General features: G+C 44.6%; 1 protein-coding gene across 2 annotated transcripts in view; it reads right to left on the bottom strand.

Annotated features, from left to right (window-relative positions):
• Nucleotides 1-17,140, bottom strand: part of SETD7 (SET domain containing 7, histone lysine methyltransferase) — a 45,380-nt gene extending 28,240 nt beyond the window's left edge. The window contains exons 1-3 of one of the 2 annotated variants that reach the window (XM_074378333.1): nucleotides 16,747-17,140; nucleotides 15,913-16,045; nucleotides 8,042-8,171 (exon numbers count right to left, since the gene is read on the bottom strand). In XM_074378333.1, the coding sequence (XP_074234434.1) occupies nucleotides 8,042-8,171; nucleotides 15,913-16,045; nucleotides 16,747-16,776 (293 nt within the window). In that variant the 5' untranslated portion in view covers nucleotides 16,777-17,140. Of the gene's footprint in view, nucleotides 1-8,041; nucleotides 8,172-15,912; nucleotides 16,046-16,178; nucleotides 16,616-16,746 lie in introns of those variants that run through there. The other variant, XM_074378342.1, reaches the window with a different exon arrangement.
• Nucleotides 17,141-17,954: the final 814 nt, after the last annotated feature.

Below are 17,954 nucleotides of genomic sequence, written 5' to 3'. Positions count from 1 at the left end.
CATAAACTCGATGCTGTATTTCTCCATTTGTAAACTGCAGCTACTAATACAGTTATTAAGGATTACATGGGTTAATATATATCAGGGGCTTAGAAGATGATCTGGGACATGGTGATTGCTCGAATAAACAACAGCTATTAATATTAAGCATGTACATTCATGTATATGGTGGTGAGTTTTCTACTGAGAAACTGGGCTTCAAACAGCAGCATCAGGGAAATAGTTATGAGACACTGGAATAGACAGAAATTTACAACACTGCTCTACATCTGCTTAAAAAAATAAAACAAGCAGGAACAATTCTCTCTGTCTGGGTGAAGGATGGACTAAATGCTTTTTTAAGCAAAAAAAAAAGTAATATGTAAAAGGAACAAACAAAAACACAAAACACAAGTCAAACACTACAAAGATGTAGAAAGTGGAAATTCCCAGTACTCTTGCCCAACTTGGCATATACCATTTAAGACTTGTTCTTATTTGTATATCAGGCATTCTTCCCACCTCTTATGGTGGTTATTTTAACAAAAATGGGATCATGCTATACACAATGTTCTTGATTTGTATTTTCTTAAAGTCCCTTTCAACATCTTGGCAGATTCTTTAGTATGTTAAGAAGCTACAAAAATGGTTTGATTTTTCCAGTACCAGCATCTGAATCAAGTAACTCAAAAACATGGAGAAAATTTAAAGATCAATTTTAATTAAAGTTCTTTCTTCCCATATACACACAGACCATTTTCATCTGTTCTACCAAAGCTCTTGTACTTAAATTTCCAGTATTAAATTTAATTAGAAAATCTGACTGACAAAGAAATGAAAAAATTTTATAATTGTTTACCTAGACTGATAACATCTGCATTCTATGCAAATATTTTCATTTAAAAATTCCCTTTAATACCTGAATACACAAAAGTGTTCTTAGGAAATGAAACAGCCCCTGCTTTCCTTTATATTTTAGGCTCTAGAAGGTTTTGAGCTTTCTGCCTCATGAAGCATAAACTCTACTCCTTCCCCTCACTGTGTTCCCTTCCTTTTGTCAGATGTAGACTCAGAAGGGAAATTTTAAATGAAAGATAATTCTACTTTAAATTTCCATCTCTAACCAAATTAAATTGTGACTCTTAGCATTAAAACATTGTTTTAGGAACTACTTGTATGACAATATATCTCTTTTTAAAAAAAATTGAGATATAATTAACATAGAACATTATATATTATATAGAACATTATACATTATCTCTTAAAATAGGGAAAACTAACTGAAGAAGGACATCGATAACAAACCCAAACTACCTGCTAGGGCTCCCTGCAACCAGAAACTTTGACTTCTTCCAAGGTGTGATGTGCACACTGACTGGAGCACTGTCATGCTTCCGTGTCATATAGTGCAGTGTCGTCACAGCAGTTTATCCTTTAATAAAAGATGTATGAGTCTGTAGGATCTGATTGTTATAAAGGCCCAGGATAATAGTAAAATATTTGAAGAGCAATTAGTGAAATTCAGTTTTGCCCTCTAAAAGTAAACCCTGAGAAAACCCTGATGGCCACTGTTACCAACTGGTAATACTAGAAACAGCAGTAATAAAATATAATAGTGATAATAATAATATTCCATCCTTGACTTTGAGGGCATTACGCTAAGTGAAAGAAGTCAAACAAAGATAAATACTGTATGCGCCCACTTACATGTGGAATCTAAAAACGTCTAATTCCTGGAATCAGAGAGTAGAGTGGTGGTTGCCAGGGGCTGGAGGGTGGGGGAAACGAGATGTTGGTCACAGGTACAAACTTCCAGTTATAAGATGAGTAAGTTCTGAGAATGTATAGCATAGTGAGTATAAATAACAATACTTTTTATATTTGAAAGTTGTTAAGACAGGAGATCTTAAATCTCATCACTGCACACACAAAGGCAATGACGTGAGGGAATGAAGGTGTAATTGTGGTAATCATTTCACAATATATACCTGTATCAAATCACGCTGTACACCTTAAACCTACATATGTTATATGTCGATGATATCTTAATAAAGCTGTAAAAAATGCAGATACAGAGTAATAGAAAAAAAAAGTAGGCTTTCCTGTGAGGTATCCTCCACTCGAGGCCTTAACAGGTTTTCTCATTCAATCTTCACATCAACTTGGAGAAGTAGATACAATTATCCTCAATTTTCAAATGAGGAAATAAGTTCAGGGAGGCCTGCTAGATTAGGGCTCTTCTGAGCTGATTCCTCAGGAAAAACCTCCCATCAATCTGCCAAGCTTCCACCAAGTTGTTCACACTCCCACAGGAGAGTAACTGACTTCAGCCCAGGACTCCTTTCAACTTTTTGCAATTATAGCTAATGAGTGACCTCAGGTGAAATGAAAGCATGGAAGAAAGGCAGTCAGGATCAGAGCGATCTCCTTGCTACCTATTAGAGGAAGGTGGCAGATGTGGTGAGAAGTCAGGTGGCTCTGGAACTGAACTTACCTGGGCGTGACTCGCAGCTCCGGCTCTTACCAGCGAGGTGACCCGGGGCAAGTTATTTAATCTCCTTGTGCCTTAGTTTCTTCATTAGTAAAGAAAGGATTATAAAACCTACTTCACAGATGGTTATGAAGGCTTCGTGTCCAGTGTAGAGCAAATGGTAGGTATTCAAAGCTATCCATCTCGTCCCTACTCCTTTTCTTCTCACACATCACAAAAATGTTTGCCTCACTCAGAACTGTTCCTTAGAATACAGTTGAATATACGTGTTGAACCTGCTTCCAACAAAAGCTGAATGACTATCAGCAACCTAGAAGGCACTTTTGCCTTGTGTGGGAGGTTGGAATACATGACTTCAGAAATCCATTCCAACTTCAACTTCTCTGAAATGAGAGCAAGCACTTTCTGAAAACCAAACACAAGGACTCCTGCACAGACCCATCACCTGAAAAAAAATCAGCCCTCCCAGTAGCTCATCAGATGGGCAGCTTCACTAAGGTTATCTGGTCAACCATCCACTACAAGCAGCCCTCTTAGCCAGACTCATTAGTGTAACAAATCAATGTCAGAAATGACGTGGGCAGAGGAGAATGGAGTTGTGGGGTAGCAAATAATACTTTGAAATTTAACTGGCATGGTAAGAGGAAGTATCAATAATATTAAAGAAAAAAATGAATTCACTTATCTCTATCTCATAATCAGGCTAAAAACCACACGACGCCCTAATATTACACAGCCCAAAGAAATCAGCAATGAAATACCTCTCCTTACCATTCTAAGATTTCAAGAAGTCCTGCTAAATTGTCTTTACATCCACAAATTTTGGTTGAAATAAGAACAATTAAGGGAAAAAAATACATTAACATGAAAATCCAGAACCTGGGATGAGTGTAAAAATTAGAGATGTGTATACTGAAGTATTCTGCACACTAAACATGCTGTCATACCCCACAGTACTCCACCACTGGTGCCAGAGAGGCTGCAGAGCCACACCAGCCAAGTCTCCAAAGTTTTCTCCTCATGGCACAAATGCTTTTATCTCAGGACCAGAGTAGATGTGAGTAAGTCTCAATTACCTAATCTTGGGGCAATCTTCTTTCTTTAAAAAAAAGGGGGTGGGAGACAGTAACTGCTTGAAAAGATAATTTTTTAAAAATCAGGTCAATTTTCTCATTCATTCCTCATTTGTGGGATAAACTATATGGTAAAAGATGAGTGGTCTGACTTGAGGTTTCCAACATAATAAGCTGGTTGTAACTTAAGGGAAGACGAGCCAACTATTGGTTAAGATCTCAAAACTAGCAAACATTCTGAAGCTTCTGAAGCTGAGATGGGAGTAAAAGGTAAAAATTTACATTTTGGCTATTTGAACTGATTTAGAAATTAGATAGTTCTTTATTTTACCTTGAATGTATTTAATTAAGATGCTTGAATTCTCTGCCAACAGCGGTTCACCTCTGTGACATGAGGGTGGGGTCAAAAAATAAGGGAGCAGGTTCACTTTTTACATTTCTGTATTTCTTAAAGTTCTTTATTCTACCAAGTATTTGCTATACATATAATTTAAAAAGAAAATGAAATATTCTACTTCTGTTTTGCCAGCCCATTTTTCCTGGTCATCTGAATAATTAAAATTCTTATTCAGATTTATCATGTTCTATGTAAGGGGGAAAGTTGATTCGAGAGTTTTCTTAACCTAAATTGGTATTTGTTTTAAAATCTCATAAATCACACACCCAGTTTATGGCACCAGATTGTGGTGATAGTTTCATGAACATGTACTTAACTCCAAATACATCAAGTTGTTAAATATATACAGCTTTTTTAGATGTGAATCATGAGGCCTCCATAAAGTGGGTTAAAAAAAAAAATCACACATCCAGGTTCAGGTTTTATATAAGATTAGAATGCCTCAGGCCTCAGGTCTTCTAAGTGACAAAAAGTGTCACTTACACTTTTTGATTTTGCAAACAAACCCCCTGATCAGCATGTAAGTCAGTACTACAGGCTCGAACAACTTTTAAAAAACTCGAGGTGGAGGGTATAGCTCAGTGGTACAATGCATGCTTAGCATGCACAAGGTGCTGGGTTCAATCCCCAGTACAACCACTTAAGAAATAAATATATAAATAAACCTAACTACCTCCCCACACCAAAAAAAAAAAAAAAAACCAAAAACCAAAAAAACACAACCCTCTAACAGAAATTTTGTTTCCTCAATTATTATTTCAAAACCTTGATTTCGGTCTTTTTGGAGGAAGTTTTCCAGACTAAAGCCTTCGGTCTGGCAGTAAAAGCACTGAGTGCCCACTTTATTTTACCCAATACATCAGACACTAAAAACGGGGAGAGTAATAGGGAGAAAAATTAACACAGCAATGTAAACTAAGCTGCCGCGTCAAGGAGAGACAGTGACTTCTCCATGGCCAAGTCCCGCACCCCTCTTAGAAAGACCTAATAGATACCCCAGCTTTTATTTCAGTCATGAGACTTTCACTAATTTTTCCGCAAATCCTTTCAGCAGATGTTTCATAACATGATCATTCCTGGGCTTAAGGAAGAAGGTGACGATGACCTTTGAGAATCTGTCACCAAATGGCTTCATCACGTGTCATAAAAGCAGTGATGCTGACCTTCTCCCCTCAAGATATCAGCCCTCATCCATCTGGAGAAGCTAACAAGAGTGACCTTTTCAGGTCCTTGCTGATACCATTACTCTCTGAGTCTGTCATTGGACCTAAGCCATGGTGTTAGAGGGGTAGGTTTAAAAATTAGAGAATTAGTGCCTCAGAAAGAAAAGAGAGTCAATGAATTTCTTTCTGTTCCATAGGTAGCTACTGGCCTAGTGCTTCAGCCTGACCTAGTGCTTTCCCTGGTCATGACCCACATGCAAATCCCTGCATCTGCATGGCACACTGAGGGGACTGGATGAAACTGGTCGGGGCCAGAGTGACTGGCTTGACAGAGGGAGGGAGGTGCTTGGAAAATCTCAGGCCCCACTCTGCCACCTAAGGGCTCATTCCTCATCAAACTACCAGACTTAAAGCATGAGCCTGTGTGTGTGTGCGTGTGCCCGCGTGTGTGTGAATTCTACCCTCTTTTTCACCCCCATACTCATTCAGCAAGACTTTTTTTTTTAGTACCAAATTAAGGGAAAGTGCTGTGAAGCGTAGAAGATGAAACAGACACAGATTCTACCCCCAAGGAAACCTCTCCCCTGTAGGGGAAATAAGACTTTTATATAAATATATACTTGTTGAGTGAATAAAGGAATAACTGCAGCATGAGGTAAATAGTGACACTTTCTAGAAAAACGAGCTATAAATAAACTTCTGTGGAAATGAGGCAGGAAAAGTTTCCCTCTGGACAGGTTATGGGGATCGTGAGAAAAGCAAGCACTGATACCCATCCAGTAAGAAGGCTCTACGGGACTCAGGCATCCACCAGGGCAGAAGAAAGGAAATAGAGTATTTGACCATTTAAATTGTACAGTTTGGGAAGCAGGGAGGGTATAGCTCAGTGGTAAAGTGTGTGCTCAGCATGCACAAGACCCTGGGTTTAATCCCCAGCACCTCTGTTAAAAAATTTTTTTTAAATAAAATAAATAAAAATATAATTAATCCCCTAAAACCTCCATTAAAAAACTTTTTAAAATAAAATAAAATGTACAGTTTATAAGTCAAGTTCTGCTAAAAAGAGGTAGGACGTGGAGTTGGGGACAATGGGAAAGAGAATTAAAATAAAAATGTATAGAAGCTCTCTGATAGGTTTTTATTGCCCTCCTCATGCCTCCTTATATCAGATAATTCAGATAATTGAGAGCCTGAGGATCTGTTAATATTTTTTTAAAGCAGCTCACTCCACCTACAGAAAAGGGATTCCAGGTCACAAGCCAATCCCTGAGCTCACCCTTCAACCATCAGCTTAGACATGTCCTTTCCTGAAGGAATCCCAAGGTTTAGGAAGCTTCAGCTCATCACCAACGTCAGGGATTTAGTAAGTCTTGCTGTGTCCCACAGAATCCGAGAGCCTGCCGTGGCTAAATCCATTTGTATTACCCAATCAAGTGGTATGAAAAGAGCTGGTCCTTCCGCGGCTCTGAATTCCTCTAAGTGCTAGAGAAATTCATACGGCCACTCTTCATCTCCGAAGCTGACACGGTTTCAAAGTCACTGTTGGAAAGCTGGGCAACCACATCTCTTCTCGAAAGAGGAAAGTCCTAGATCTTCCCACCTATCCCAAGGCGGTGAGGAGCTTCTGCCTCCAACATTCTCATACAGGAGGTGAAAGCAAGGTAAAAAGAACCCTGCTGTGAAAAATATTCTAACTAGAGGTAGCACACAGGAAATACCAGTTATGACGTCGGCAGTAAGGTATCACACATGACGTCCAGTCACCCCCACGACAAGCACTTAAAACCCTGTGAGTCTGGAGCTGTTCACCATCTAGGTCTACCTCTCCGTGTCTTCCTGCTTGGACTGTGATGATGTGGCTTTGAAGGACTTTGCTAAATATTCTCTTGACCAATCTCATGAGGAGAGAGAATATTCTGAGAAAATTACGAAGCTGCAGAACCAATTCATTCAGAAGGGGCTGAATCTTCTTTCAGGAGATCAAGAAACCAGACCACGATGTCTGAGAGCGGCTGAACGCAATGGAGTGAGTGTGCGTTGTGCTTGGAAACAAAGCATTCATCTGTCATTACTGGGACTCTACAAACTGACGCTGACAAAAAAGATCCCCGCTTGGGTGACTTTGTGAGACTTACTATCTGAACGAGCAGGTGAAATCCATCAAAGAGCTGGATGACCACCTAACCAACTTGTGCCAGGTGGGGGCCCCTGAATCTGGCACGGTGGGGGCTCTCTCTGACAAGAGGCAGTGACGGCAGAGCTGAGTCTCAGGCCACAGCCATGGGGGTGGAACCGAGCAGGACCCTTTGGGGCCATCCTGGGACAGACCCCTCCCCCATATCCTCTGCTGTAGCTCCTCTCTGAAGGACCCAGATAATAGTATCTGGTGCAGATTTCCTGAGTTGTTTTACTGATGGAAGAAATTAACTACCTGATGACCATGAGCATGTAGCCCCCAGACCTTCTGGCACCTAAGGATTGATAGTGTTAACCCGAGACTCCGCCCTGTTACCTCACCGTCAGCCAATCAGAAAATTGTGCACCAGCTGATCACACTCCCTGTGACTCCCCTCCCTCACCTGGCCTTTAAAAATGCTTCCTTGAAACCCATTGGGGAGTTCGGGTGTTTTGAGCATTAGCTGTCCCAGACTCCTTGTCTGGCGCCCTGCAATAAACATTGTACTTTCCTTTACCACAACCCGGTGTCAGTATATTGGCTTTACTGTGGGGGTGAGTGGACCCAAATTTGGTTTGGTAACTGGGAGTGACTTTCCTGGCCCCCAAAGCAGTACATGTATGTTGAGGATACTTGGACCTTTTCTCTAAGTTGTACTAAAACATCCACTTAAATTCTCTCATTTGTATCATTCCTCCAAAGAAAGTAATTTGGTACCTACCCCCTCCCCAAAAAAAACCAAAACAAAACTGTGAGGGGTACCTGCCATCGAAGAAGAAGAACTTCCCCCGTCCATTCTTTTCTCCATGAACAAAGTTGCCCTCAAATCTGTCAGTGGAGGAGTAGGTGACGGTGCAGAAGCCGTGTGGTAATCCGTCATCATCCAGGTGCCCTGGAGAAAGGGGACCACAAGGCAAACCTTCACATCTTCAACGCTCCCCAGCTCCCCCACCATCACGTCCGCACTCAGACGCTGCCAGCAGGGAAGGGCTCCTGGGCCTGGCTGCTCAGGGCACTTGCTGGATAGTGAACATCAAGGTTTCTCTGCCTGCATCAGCACTGCCAACTCGACTGGGAGGTCCACTTTGTGAACGGACATATGTGAGAACATGAACCAAAAACAAGCTTGCGTTTTACCGGGGACTGGCAGTTATTGTTAATGATAACATCTGCAGTGCATGGTGCCACGCACCCACTACTTCCCCACACAGTACTCCTGTTTGGAATTCATGCACCTGAACTTTCATGCTTCACCAAAACGTGGTTGAGGTAGCACCCTGTCTTGGCAGTAAGTTATGTGGTTCTAGAACTAAGTACACAATCCGATTTTATGTATCATTATATAGTATGCGGTGGAGCACTGCTAGCCAGGTGCCCTCTAAAACCCCACTGCTCTTTGTTATACTCAGACAACAAGGGATGTAGGTAGCCAAGTCTCTAAAACTGCCCTAATATTTGTACACCTCATTTTACTAACACATCAACTCAGAGTCCTTCTAAGCTTGAACTTAAGCTTCACCTTGAACTTATTGCTTAACTTTACAAAATCTTTCAGCTTTTGAATGTTCAGTAATAACCTGTCATAGAGCCTCTACAACTGTGGTCAGAGGGTTTGTGCTTTCAGTGTAGCTAGAAGTATCCACACGGCCATTTAAGCAGTGATTCTGAATATCAACCGCAGTTATTATACTGTGATCTTTAAATTGCTGGTTTTTCTTGGGTCCCAGATTGGTATATTCTAATATTTATGTTTATAGTCAATGTTTAGGTTTTTATTATTATCTACATATTTCAAAAAACCCAGGAGTCACTCACTCGTGTCTCCCCAGGCATTCTGGTGAGCTAATTTTGCAGAGGTGGGTAGAAATGAAGGCAGCAGTTAATCTACTGGCTTTTTCCTGGGTTAATGACCTGAGTCATGGATGAAAAAGGTATAAAAGCATTAAATACTGCGTACAGTGCAGGTACATTAAACACTTAAATGTGGCTTCCAGATGGCTCACAGACATAAAAGAAAACACAAACCATAACACCACAATGAATGCTTTAGTCTCCTAAAATAATTTCTTCTAAAGTGATAAAAGAATATCATCCTTTAGAAGAGATAGTAAGCAAGCACTCTCAAAAAGAACAGGAAAGCTCTTTATTTGCATTACTGATTACATAAATGCCAAGTAACAATGAACCAATGTACAGCTTTATTGCTACATCTGACTCTGTATAGAATGAATTACCTGAAATATAATAAAACATGGCTAGTTAAGTAAATCACAATCAATGAGTTCCCCTTCCTTTTAACACAAATTTTTTCCACCAAGGGCAGGAAATTAATGGTTAGGAGGGAACTAGGCCACAATTGCTATCTTCTTGCTCAAAAACCAAAAACTATACATGACATAATTCAATGACATATGAGTCATATGAAATAATTTGGACAATTATTTTCTAAATATCGACGGATGACATTTCTCTCATTGAAATAAATTAAATCTACCTTTTTTCTTTTCATTCAAAAAAAAAAAAAAAACCCCACTCAGTGTATAGCTAAAAGCTTTCCTTAATGAAATGTTGCTTGGATCAAATTAAATTCAGCTATTAACATTCCTACCAATTTAGCGTTCTACTTTTGGTTTAGCTATAACTATCAGAATAATAATTTTAGCCTTATAGTGAGGTATTTACTAATTTGTTGAAAATGCTTCGCTCCCCCAGAAAACGGTTCACATATTCCAGACTTTAAAAAGTTAATGTTTGATAAAATTCCTGATTATCCTTTAGATAAAGAGAAATATTAAGATAAACTTGAACACTGAGGGGAAAAAAATCCAACGTAAATTCATTTCCACCTTCCCTCAGTCGCAACCGTCCTGTCCTATTTCTGAATAAAACACTGCAGGTGCACCGTCAGCAGTGAAATCGAGATCTTTAAGAAAGCTGGAAGCATCCTGTAACACACTGAAAGCACTTGAGGGACAGAGCCGAATCCAACTGGGATGAAAGCAAAAACGTCAACACGCTCCGTGAGGGACACGTGTGCCCACGCCTCCTTCCGCGGGCCAGCAAAGAGGAGTCCCAACATCTTCTGAGTCTTGAGAGAGAGGAAGAAAAAAGCTGGTGAATGATGGCTGTTACTCTGGTGACATCATGTCTTTAGAAAGAAGGCCTTGGATGCGCAACGCTCCCCTGACCTTCAAAAGGCAGGTTTCGGCAGCTTGTTGTGAGAAAGTTCTGCAGGCGCCCCGTGAGATCACAGTAGAGCCCGCTTGTTGGCTTGTCTGTTTTGTTTTCTTCTCCTCCTTCCACAAGGAGGGCGGTGTGATCCATTAACAGGTTGTGATCAGTTACCGGGAGCAATTAAAAGGAGCTAAAAAATGAAGGGTTGTGATCATTCAAGACTTCTACCCGGAATATTTAATAGCCTGGAGTGGTCTTCCTAGAAGCAGCAGAACTTTATCTCCAGAACGACAGCCCCATCCAAAACAATAACAGCAACGAAGAGGCTTTCCAAAGAAAGAAATGCAGGGAGGAGTGGAGACTGGGTTGCTGTGGACTCACATCTCCCACTGACAGCAGAGCTAGAGGAGCTTCTGGTACCACGCCTGCTCGAACGCCACTGGGTCAGTAAGATCACGGAATATTTGTCTTGCCAGTAATAGTCAATTTAATGGAGGGGGATATTGACATACAGAGAAGGAAAAAGTCTGTGTCCCTACTAGGCACCTGAAACCAGGTTATGCACTTTCCTGTTATCTAAATTAAGCCTCACAATAATCCCAACTCTAATCTTACAGATGAGGAAGCCACTGCTGTGTGCCCAAGAAAGACATTAACCACCACTCTGAATGTGCTAACGGATGCCAACAGCCCTTTCCCCCACTCTTTCCATCTCTTTTCTCTCTAGATAAGAGTAAACTAGCAGAACACCCCTCTTTCCCACGGATGGTGGAAGGAGGGACCTCTAAAGAGGTCAGTGCTCTCAGGCCCCAGGCAGAGAAGTGGAAGAAGGCTTTGTAGTTAAGACAGTTCTCACAGAACCACCAGGACAGTCAACAGCACATCCTGGCTGCAAATTCCTGTCCCTCCCAAGTGTTACCCAACTCAGAGAAACTCGAGTCCTCCTTGCTGTGATTGAGGTCGATGTGTAAAACGCACCAAGTCAGCCAACAGCCCTCCAGGCCAGTTCCCACTAAACAGAAGTTGAACGCAAGCCCCGAACAGCAAGGAAAATCCATTTGACTGACTTCTCTGTGTGGGGAATGCTGTCCCAGCTCGTGTGCAGTCTGTCTGTCTGCCGCACGGCTTTAAATATTTACACAAGTTGGAAAAAGGGGAAAATGTAACAGCCACACAAGTCTCCTTTTTCACTTTGTTCTAAAGATCATTATCTACTGACAAGATAGAAAGTTTGATTTTTTCCCCTCGAGTTCCCTCTGAGCTTTTTCATAACCTGATGAGAGCCAGGCCTGCCTCCTGTGAAGTGAGGGTACATCTCAGCAAAGGAAACTCCCTCTGGATCAGACAGCGGCTGCTTACTGCCTCAGGCGTGCTCACAGGAGATCTGAGCATGTGTGTGTGTGTTTGTTCATGTGCATGTGTGTGTTTCCCTCAGAACAAGAGACCCTGACATGCATGGTTGGTTTTGTAGTTTAAAACTACTTAAAAAAAAAAGGAGTAATAATAAAAGGCCAACTTTTTCTTTTTGGTGCAAAGAATGTACCCTCAAGATGATGCACTTAATGCTGGTTGTTAAAAACAGAATTTGATTTTTGAGAGTAACTCTTTGCAAGAGCTCAATTATTAGTTGTGAGGGTCCTAATTTTAATGAGGCCCACACAGAGAGGGTGCTACCAGTATACTTAGGAGGCATTTTTTCCTCAGAACAGAGCATGAACAGCCTTAGAGACAGGATAAGATATGAGGGGGACTGTTAAAAATATTCTTAATATTTGGAGGGTGTTGGGGCAGTGAAACATGGAGACACTTGTTTTCATTCCGGCTCCTTGGTTGTGGAGATTCTGCTATTTCCCCTCCTTTTAGTATTCCTCCTCAGTGTCTCCTTGCTAGGTCCCAGCCTTTCCGTTTTCTCCTGCCCTCATAACCGCCTATCTGGACTGCGGCAAAGAGCCTTCAGGGTGATCACCTCACCTGCTCCCCACAGGCCGCTCATCCTCCCCAGCAGAGCTCCCATTCCTCCATCCCAGCTCCAAAGCCCCCGTGGCTCCTGGCGCGCAGTCCGCATTCTTGGCCCTTGACAAGCCTCCTTTCCCTGTCTTCCTCTCCACTTTTCTCCTTCTAGGAGCCCTGTTACAGCAGAGCAATTCCTCTCTGCCCGTGCCTGCAGAGTTCCACACTTCTGTCTTGACTCCCTAATGTCCCTTCTCTACTGGACTCAACTCCACCCCACCTCTTCCAGAAAATCCAGCTACTGCCCCAAACTGGCCACCATTTTTACTTCCTCTCCACCATCATTCGTCTGCTTAGATATGATGTATTTATTTCTAATTATATGAGGGACCACTCTTGGTATCTATGGGTAGACCGAAAAATAAGATATTATAATAAAGATTTCTGTTCCAAAGCTAAACATCATTCCCCACTGAACCAAGGAGCCTCAAAGTTTTTAAAAGGCCACAGCAGGAGCTCAGGTGGAGTTTGCAGGCCCGCTGAGGCCCAGGGCTGCCTTCCCAAAGGAGCAGAGCCATCACCTGTACACAGACAACCCCTCTACCACCCACCTGTCCTTGGGGAGTCATCTACTCTGAGCTCAGAACTTCACCCAAGCTACAGTTCCACCCCGACAGAGAACCAAAGTGCATATGATGTGACAAAAGATGTTTACACTCAAGACCTGAAGAGACCAATTTCTTCCCCAAGGTAAATTTCTAAGGAGGAAGAAAAAGAGTATCTCTTGCAGAGGCTACAAATTAAATTCTCTTTTCCCACATACATTTTTCAGAAAGTCACTGAACTCTCAGAACCAACCTCTTAAGAGTGACACTGATAAAGAGTGACACTGACAGAACATTTAACTGTTGCTTCCAAACTCAGTCCCTAAGTATTTCATATATTTGACTGACTCGTTAAAAATTAAAAAAATAAATAAGAAAAATGTTGGAAGACAGTTTGGTATGGGAGAGTGGGGTTCTGGAAGTCCAAGCCTTTTTCCTACCTTGCTGAGTGTCCTTGGATTTGTTCTTAACTTCTCTAAGCCTCAGTTGCCTCCTCCATAAAATTGGAATAATATTGGTGCCCACCTCGTAAGACTGAATGGAGAATGTGTATGTGAAACACTTAGCACAGAGCCTCCACGTAGTGAGAACTAAACAATGACAGCGATAAGTACAGCGAAGACAATGGAACTGCAGAGAACCCAGGCTCTGTTTATGGAGAGAAGTGGGTTAGCTGGTACTTCAACACCAAGATATTCAGACTAGCCTTTTACCAGTCCCCCACGCATGTGCTAGATATTAAGTAAAGATGATTATAGACAGGACCTAAAAGCCCAGGAAAGCCTGCAGAAAAGCCCATTTTTACATATGCATGCTCTGGACACTGTGTGAGTTTGAGCCAGGGATGCATTTAAAGACTTTTAAAGAGTCCAGGTTACTCTGATCGCTAACTGTTAGGTACAACTGAGTAACCATGTGTCCCAGATTGCTTCAGACATTCAAGCCATTGAGCCAGTTGTCCCAACTTAAGTGACCCTTCTCAAGCGTATTCAGATCTCAGACGATGTATGTGGTCACCGTACATAACACCGTACTTAACAGAAACTTTCTTGCTTATATAAAGACATTTCTCTGCTTCTGTCCATTGGACAGTCTCAAAAACAGCATTAGTACATTTCTGAAACTGCTTGTTCACCTTCAGCAAGGAGCCGGGGATTATGGCTAACTGGGCCTTGTGTTTCTAAACAGCTTCAAAAGGGAGGGGAGGTTTAAGCTGGGGAGCACTGCCTGTGATCAAAAGTGTGCATTATGTTTTTATGGGTAAAAGTAAACTTTGAAGAATGAGAGCAAGCCCTAACAATTTGAGACAAGCATTTTCCAATTATCTTTCATAATATAAGGCACAAGAAGTCAATAATTTAAATTTAAAGAAGACATCCAATGGATCGACTCAATCAATGTCTTTGGGCTCCAGGAAGTCCCAATGTTGGCTTTACTTATTAGAGATAAAGAGTTCTGTGAGTTCAGGACATTGTTAAATTAAAACAACACCAACACTCCTTGAAGCTGGATAAAGAAATAGGAAGTTTAATAGTTACAGTAGGATAGTTACCTTTTAGAGAATTCAGGAATATTATTCTACTTAATCTCTCCCTGAGACCTCGGGAGCACAGTTATGCTGACATAAAAATTCAGTTTCTTCTTCCAAAGTAGCAATAACTATGCATCCTTATGCATCTGTAAGCGTTGCCACTTTGTTTCTCTTTACCACTTATGAGAACTTGTTTATACAAATTAGACAGAAACCAGATTCAACCAAAAGCTAAAAAATGTTTACTTAGATGCTTGGTTTAAAATATTCCGGAATAATAACCACACAACGTTGCAAAACATCACGAAGTACTGTCTTGGGTAGAATCAAATAAATAGATACGCTAAAGAGTAATTTCCAGTATTCACTGTTACAAAAACATAACATCTCATGATACAAACAACTAGATTGTATAACGTCCCCACCTCGCTTTTTAGAACTAGCAGGGATTTAAAAAAAAAATAAAAAAGAGGTGGAGAAACTCAGCAAAACAAAGTGGCGAGAAAAGTCGGGGGAGGGGCGCTAGAAGCGAAGGGGCGGAGAAACACGACACCAAAGCGGTGATATCACCCACAGCCAACTGCATGGAATTCAGAAAGTTAAGTGTCACCCAGCAATTTCGGTCCCGGCTTGCGGCGCGCCTGCACAGCGTGGCGGCGGCGGCATCGGGATCGGAGGCAGAAGGGGGAGGGGCGGTTTGACTGAGTTCGCCTGGGGGCAGCAGAGGCTGGGGCCACCGCCTCCGGGTGGGCGTGTGTTCAAGCCCCGGGTCGGGAGCGTTGTCCACAGCCCTGCAATGATTTCATCGTTTCGGAGGAGCGACCGCCCTGGCCGCCGCTGCCACGTGCCTGGTCCGACCCCGTGCGCTGCGCTGGGGGACGGACCGGGACACGGCCGCGGTCACCGCGGGTCGCAGCGGCGTGGGGAAGGAAAGGGCTGGCAGCCCGAGAGGGGGTCGAGCTTGCCAAAACCGGGCGGGGGTATTGCTCCACGGAGACCGTCGGCCGCAGGGGGCTATCCTCCTGCGCATCCCTACCTTCCACCCCCGAAACGGGGAAGGCCGGAGTGCGGGGCAGGTTTCGCAACTCCGAGGGCGGATGCAGGCGGTGGCCCGGCGGAATGGAGCAGCCGTGTCCTCCTGGGGGCTTCGGCCCAGTGGAGCCCGATTCCCGGCCTGCGCCCCGCCGCGCAGTGCGCGCTCCCGGCGGCATGGCCGTGGCTGTCCGGCCCCTGTCCGAGCCCGGCAGCGGGCCACTCGCGTAGGGGACAGTGGCGGCCGCGGGGCCCGGCGCCGCGCGGGTCGCAGCCCGCCACTCCTCCCGCGTTCCCTGCCCTCCGCGACTCCTCCCCCGGCCCCAGAGAAATGCTTGTACCTTCTACCGCCTCCTCCACCATTTCGTCGTCGCTATCCATGGCGGCTGGGGACCCTGCCCAGCTCGGGGCCGCGCGGCTGCCTCCTGTCCCTCCGGGTGCTCCAGGCGGCTGAGCGAGCGCTGGGGCTGAACCCTGCGAGTTTGGAGGAGGAGGAAGAGGAGGAGCAGTTGGGCCTGGCTCGCACTGCCTCCCCCTACAGCCCTTTCAATTCCTTGGTCTTAAGCTGCTCCGGCAGCAGCCGTCCCTCCTCCCTTCGCCCACTTGCCCCTCGCCTCCGAGGCTCCGGGGTGCCGCCGTGGCCGCCGCCGCCGCTGCAACTTTCTACTGTAATACCCCGTCTTTGTTATCGAGCAGCTGATCCGCTGACATCACCCAGCGCCGGTGCGCTCCCTCCCTCGCTGATTGACAGTTCCCTGTCCCTTCCCAGAAGTAAGGCTCCTTAAAACGAAAGGCGCTCCGGGTCCGCGCTGACTCTGCACCCCAGCCCACCAGCTCCCAGGCCCATCAGGGTTTATCTTTTGCTTCTGCGCCGCTTGGTGCGGTCCAACGCGCCACGCGGTCCTGGGCGCCGCGGGCTCCTCACGGGCACTTGGGACCCCCGGGTACCAGCTCTCTGGGGGTCAGAACTCCTGACTTCCAGCTGTGCCAGGGGCCACTTGGAAGTCCGCGTGCAATGCCCGCCAGCGCGCCCCACCCCCCGCCCCGGGATAGCCTCCAAAGAGCAGGGGAAGCTAAGGCAGCGTTTCTGACGCTCCAGCGCCTCAACTTCCTCTCATCCTCGCCCCCTACTTCACCCCATTTGCCACCCGGAGCTGCACGAGTGCGGCACGCACGGGAGCGCAGGTGTCCCCGCGTTGCCGCATCACATCCGTGAGCAGGTTTTCCAGACTCAGGGTGGTGACATCCAGTCCGGACTGCGGCTTCCACCCTAGCGCGCCGTCCCCACCCTCCTCGGGACCGTCAGGCGTCTTGGGTGATTCAGAAATTCCCCAAATCCAAATGGCAGCAGGCTCTATCTCAGGCAGGAAACAAGCCGCGCGGAAGGCCCGGCAGGTCCCTCCTCGCGGTTGTGGTAACGGAAAAGGAGCCACCGAGTGGAGCTACCGAGGAAAGACCCTCCGTCTGGCGCGCCTCCTTCTCGCGCCTCCCGCCCTGTACGTGTGATGTCCCCAGCCGTCTCCCTGATTCTCCGAGTGTCAACCCTCCACTGATTTGGGCTTTTCAAGTGGAGAACATCACGGGGCACCCGCTTCCCGGCCCAGCCACTTAGTGTCATTATGGCGTTGCCTCTTACAGGTGGTGGTAAAGGGCGGCTGTAAATAGCTGGTTAAATGGATGCAAATGTACACAATGTACCGTGGAATTACCGGGTGCCGCTCTGGGCATCTGCCAAGAACAGCTACTGCACGGAGCGGGCGGGGGAAATAGGAGGCAGCAGAGAAAGTTGTTCCATTTTGTTTTCTGAACGACGAGTGAGACTGGGGATTTCAAAGTACTTCCAGTACCCGGGAGACCACGCCTTGCTTTTGACTTTGTGCTTAAATGCCAGATTAAAAAAAAAAAATCGACTATTGTGAGTTTCTTCTTAAATTCAGTTTTTCCTCTGTGAAAAACAGAACAATGTCAGGGTTATTTGTCCCATACACTGCCAGGAATTTCATCCCCTTTTGAAAGAGAAGGAAGGGCCCTGGATCAGGAATTAGGAAACTTGGGTACTGGTGCTACTCACCTGCAGAGGGGCTCTGGGAGGCCACCCCTGCCAGCCTGAATTCCTCCCCTAGGAGATAAGAGGCTTAGATTATACTGACATAAAGACCCTCTGGCTTAGTCTAGAGCCCTCAGAGGTCGTCCAGCTTAGTCTATACGTTTCTAAAGCCTTCTGGCTTAAATTTAACCTCCTTAAAGTCCTCCAGCACAGAGACCTGGGCTCCAAAGCTACACAGAGCAGGGATTCCTACAGTGGAAGATGAAAGGGCCACTTCAGGTTACATCATTTTCAAACATGAACCACAGAAACAGGATTTTATTTCTGATTTTAAAA

Source organism: Camelus bactrianus, chromosome 2, assembly GCF_048773025.1.
Source record: "Camelus bactrianus isolate YW-2024 breed Bactrian camel chromosome 2, ASM4877302v1, whole genome shotgun sequence".
NCBI lineage: Eukaryota > Metazoa > Chordata > Mammalia > Artiodactyla > Camelidae > Camelus > Camelus bactrianus.
Note: the sequence above shows the minus strand (reverse complement) of the source record. Positions and strands in the feature narration are given on the sequence as shown.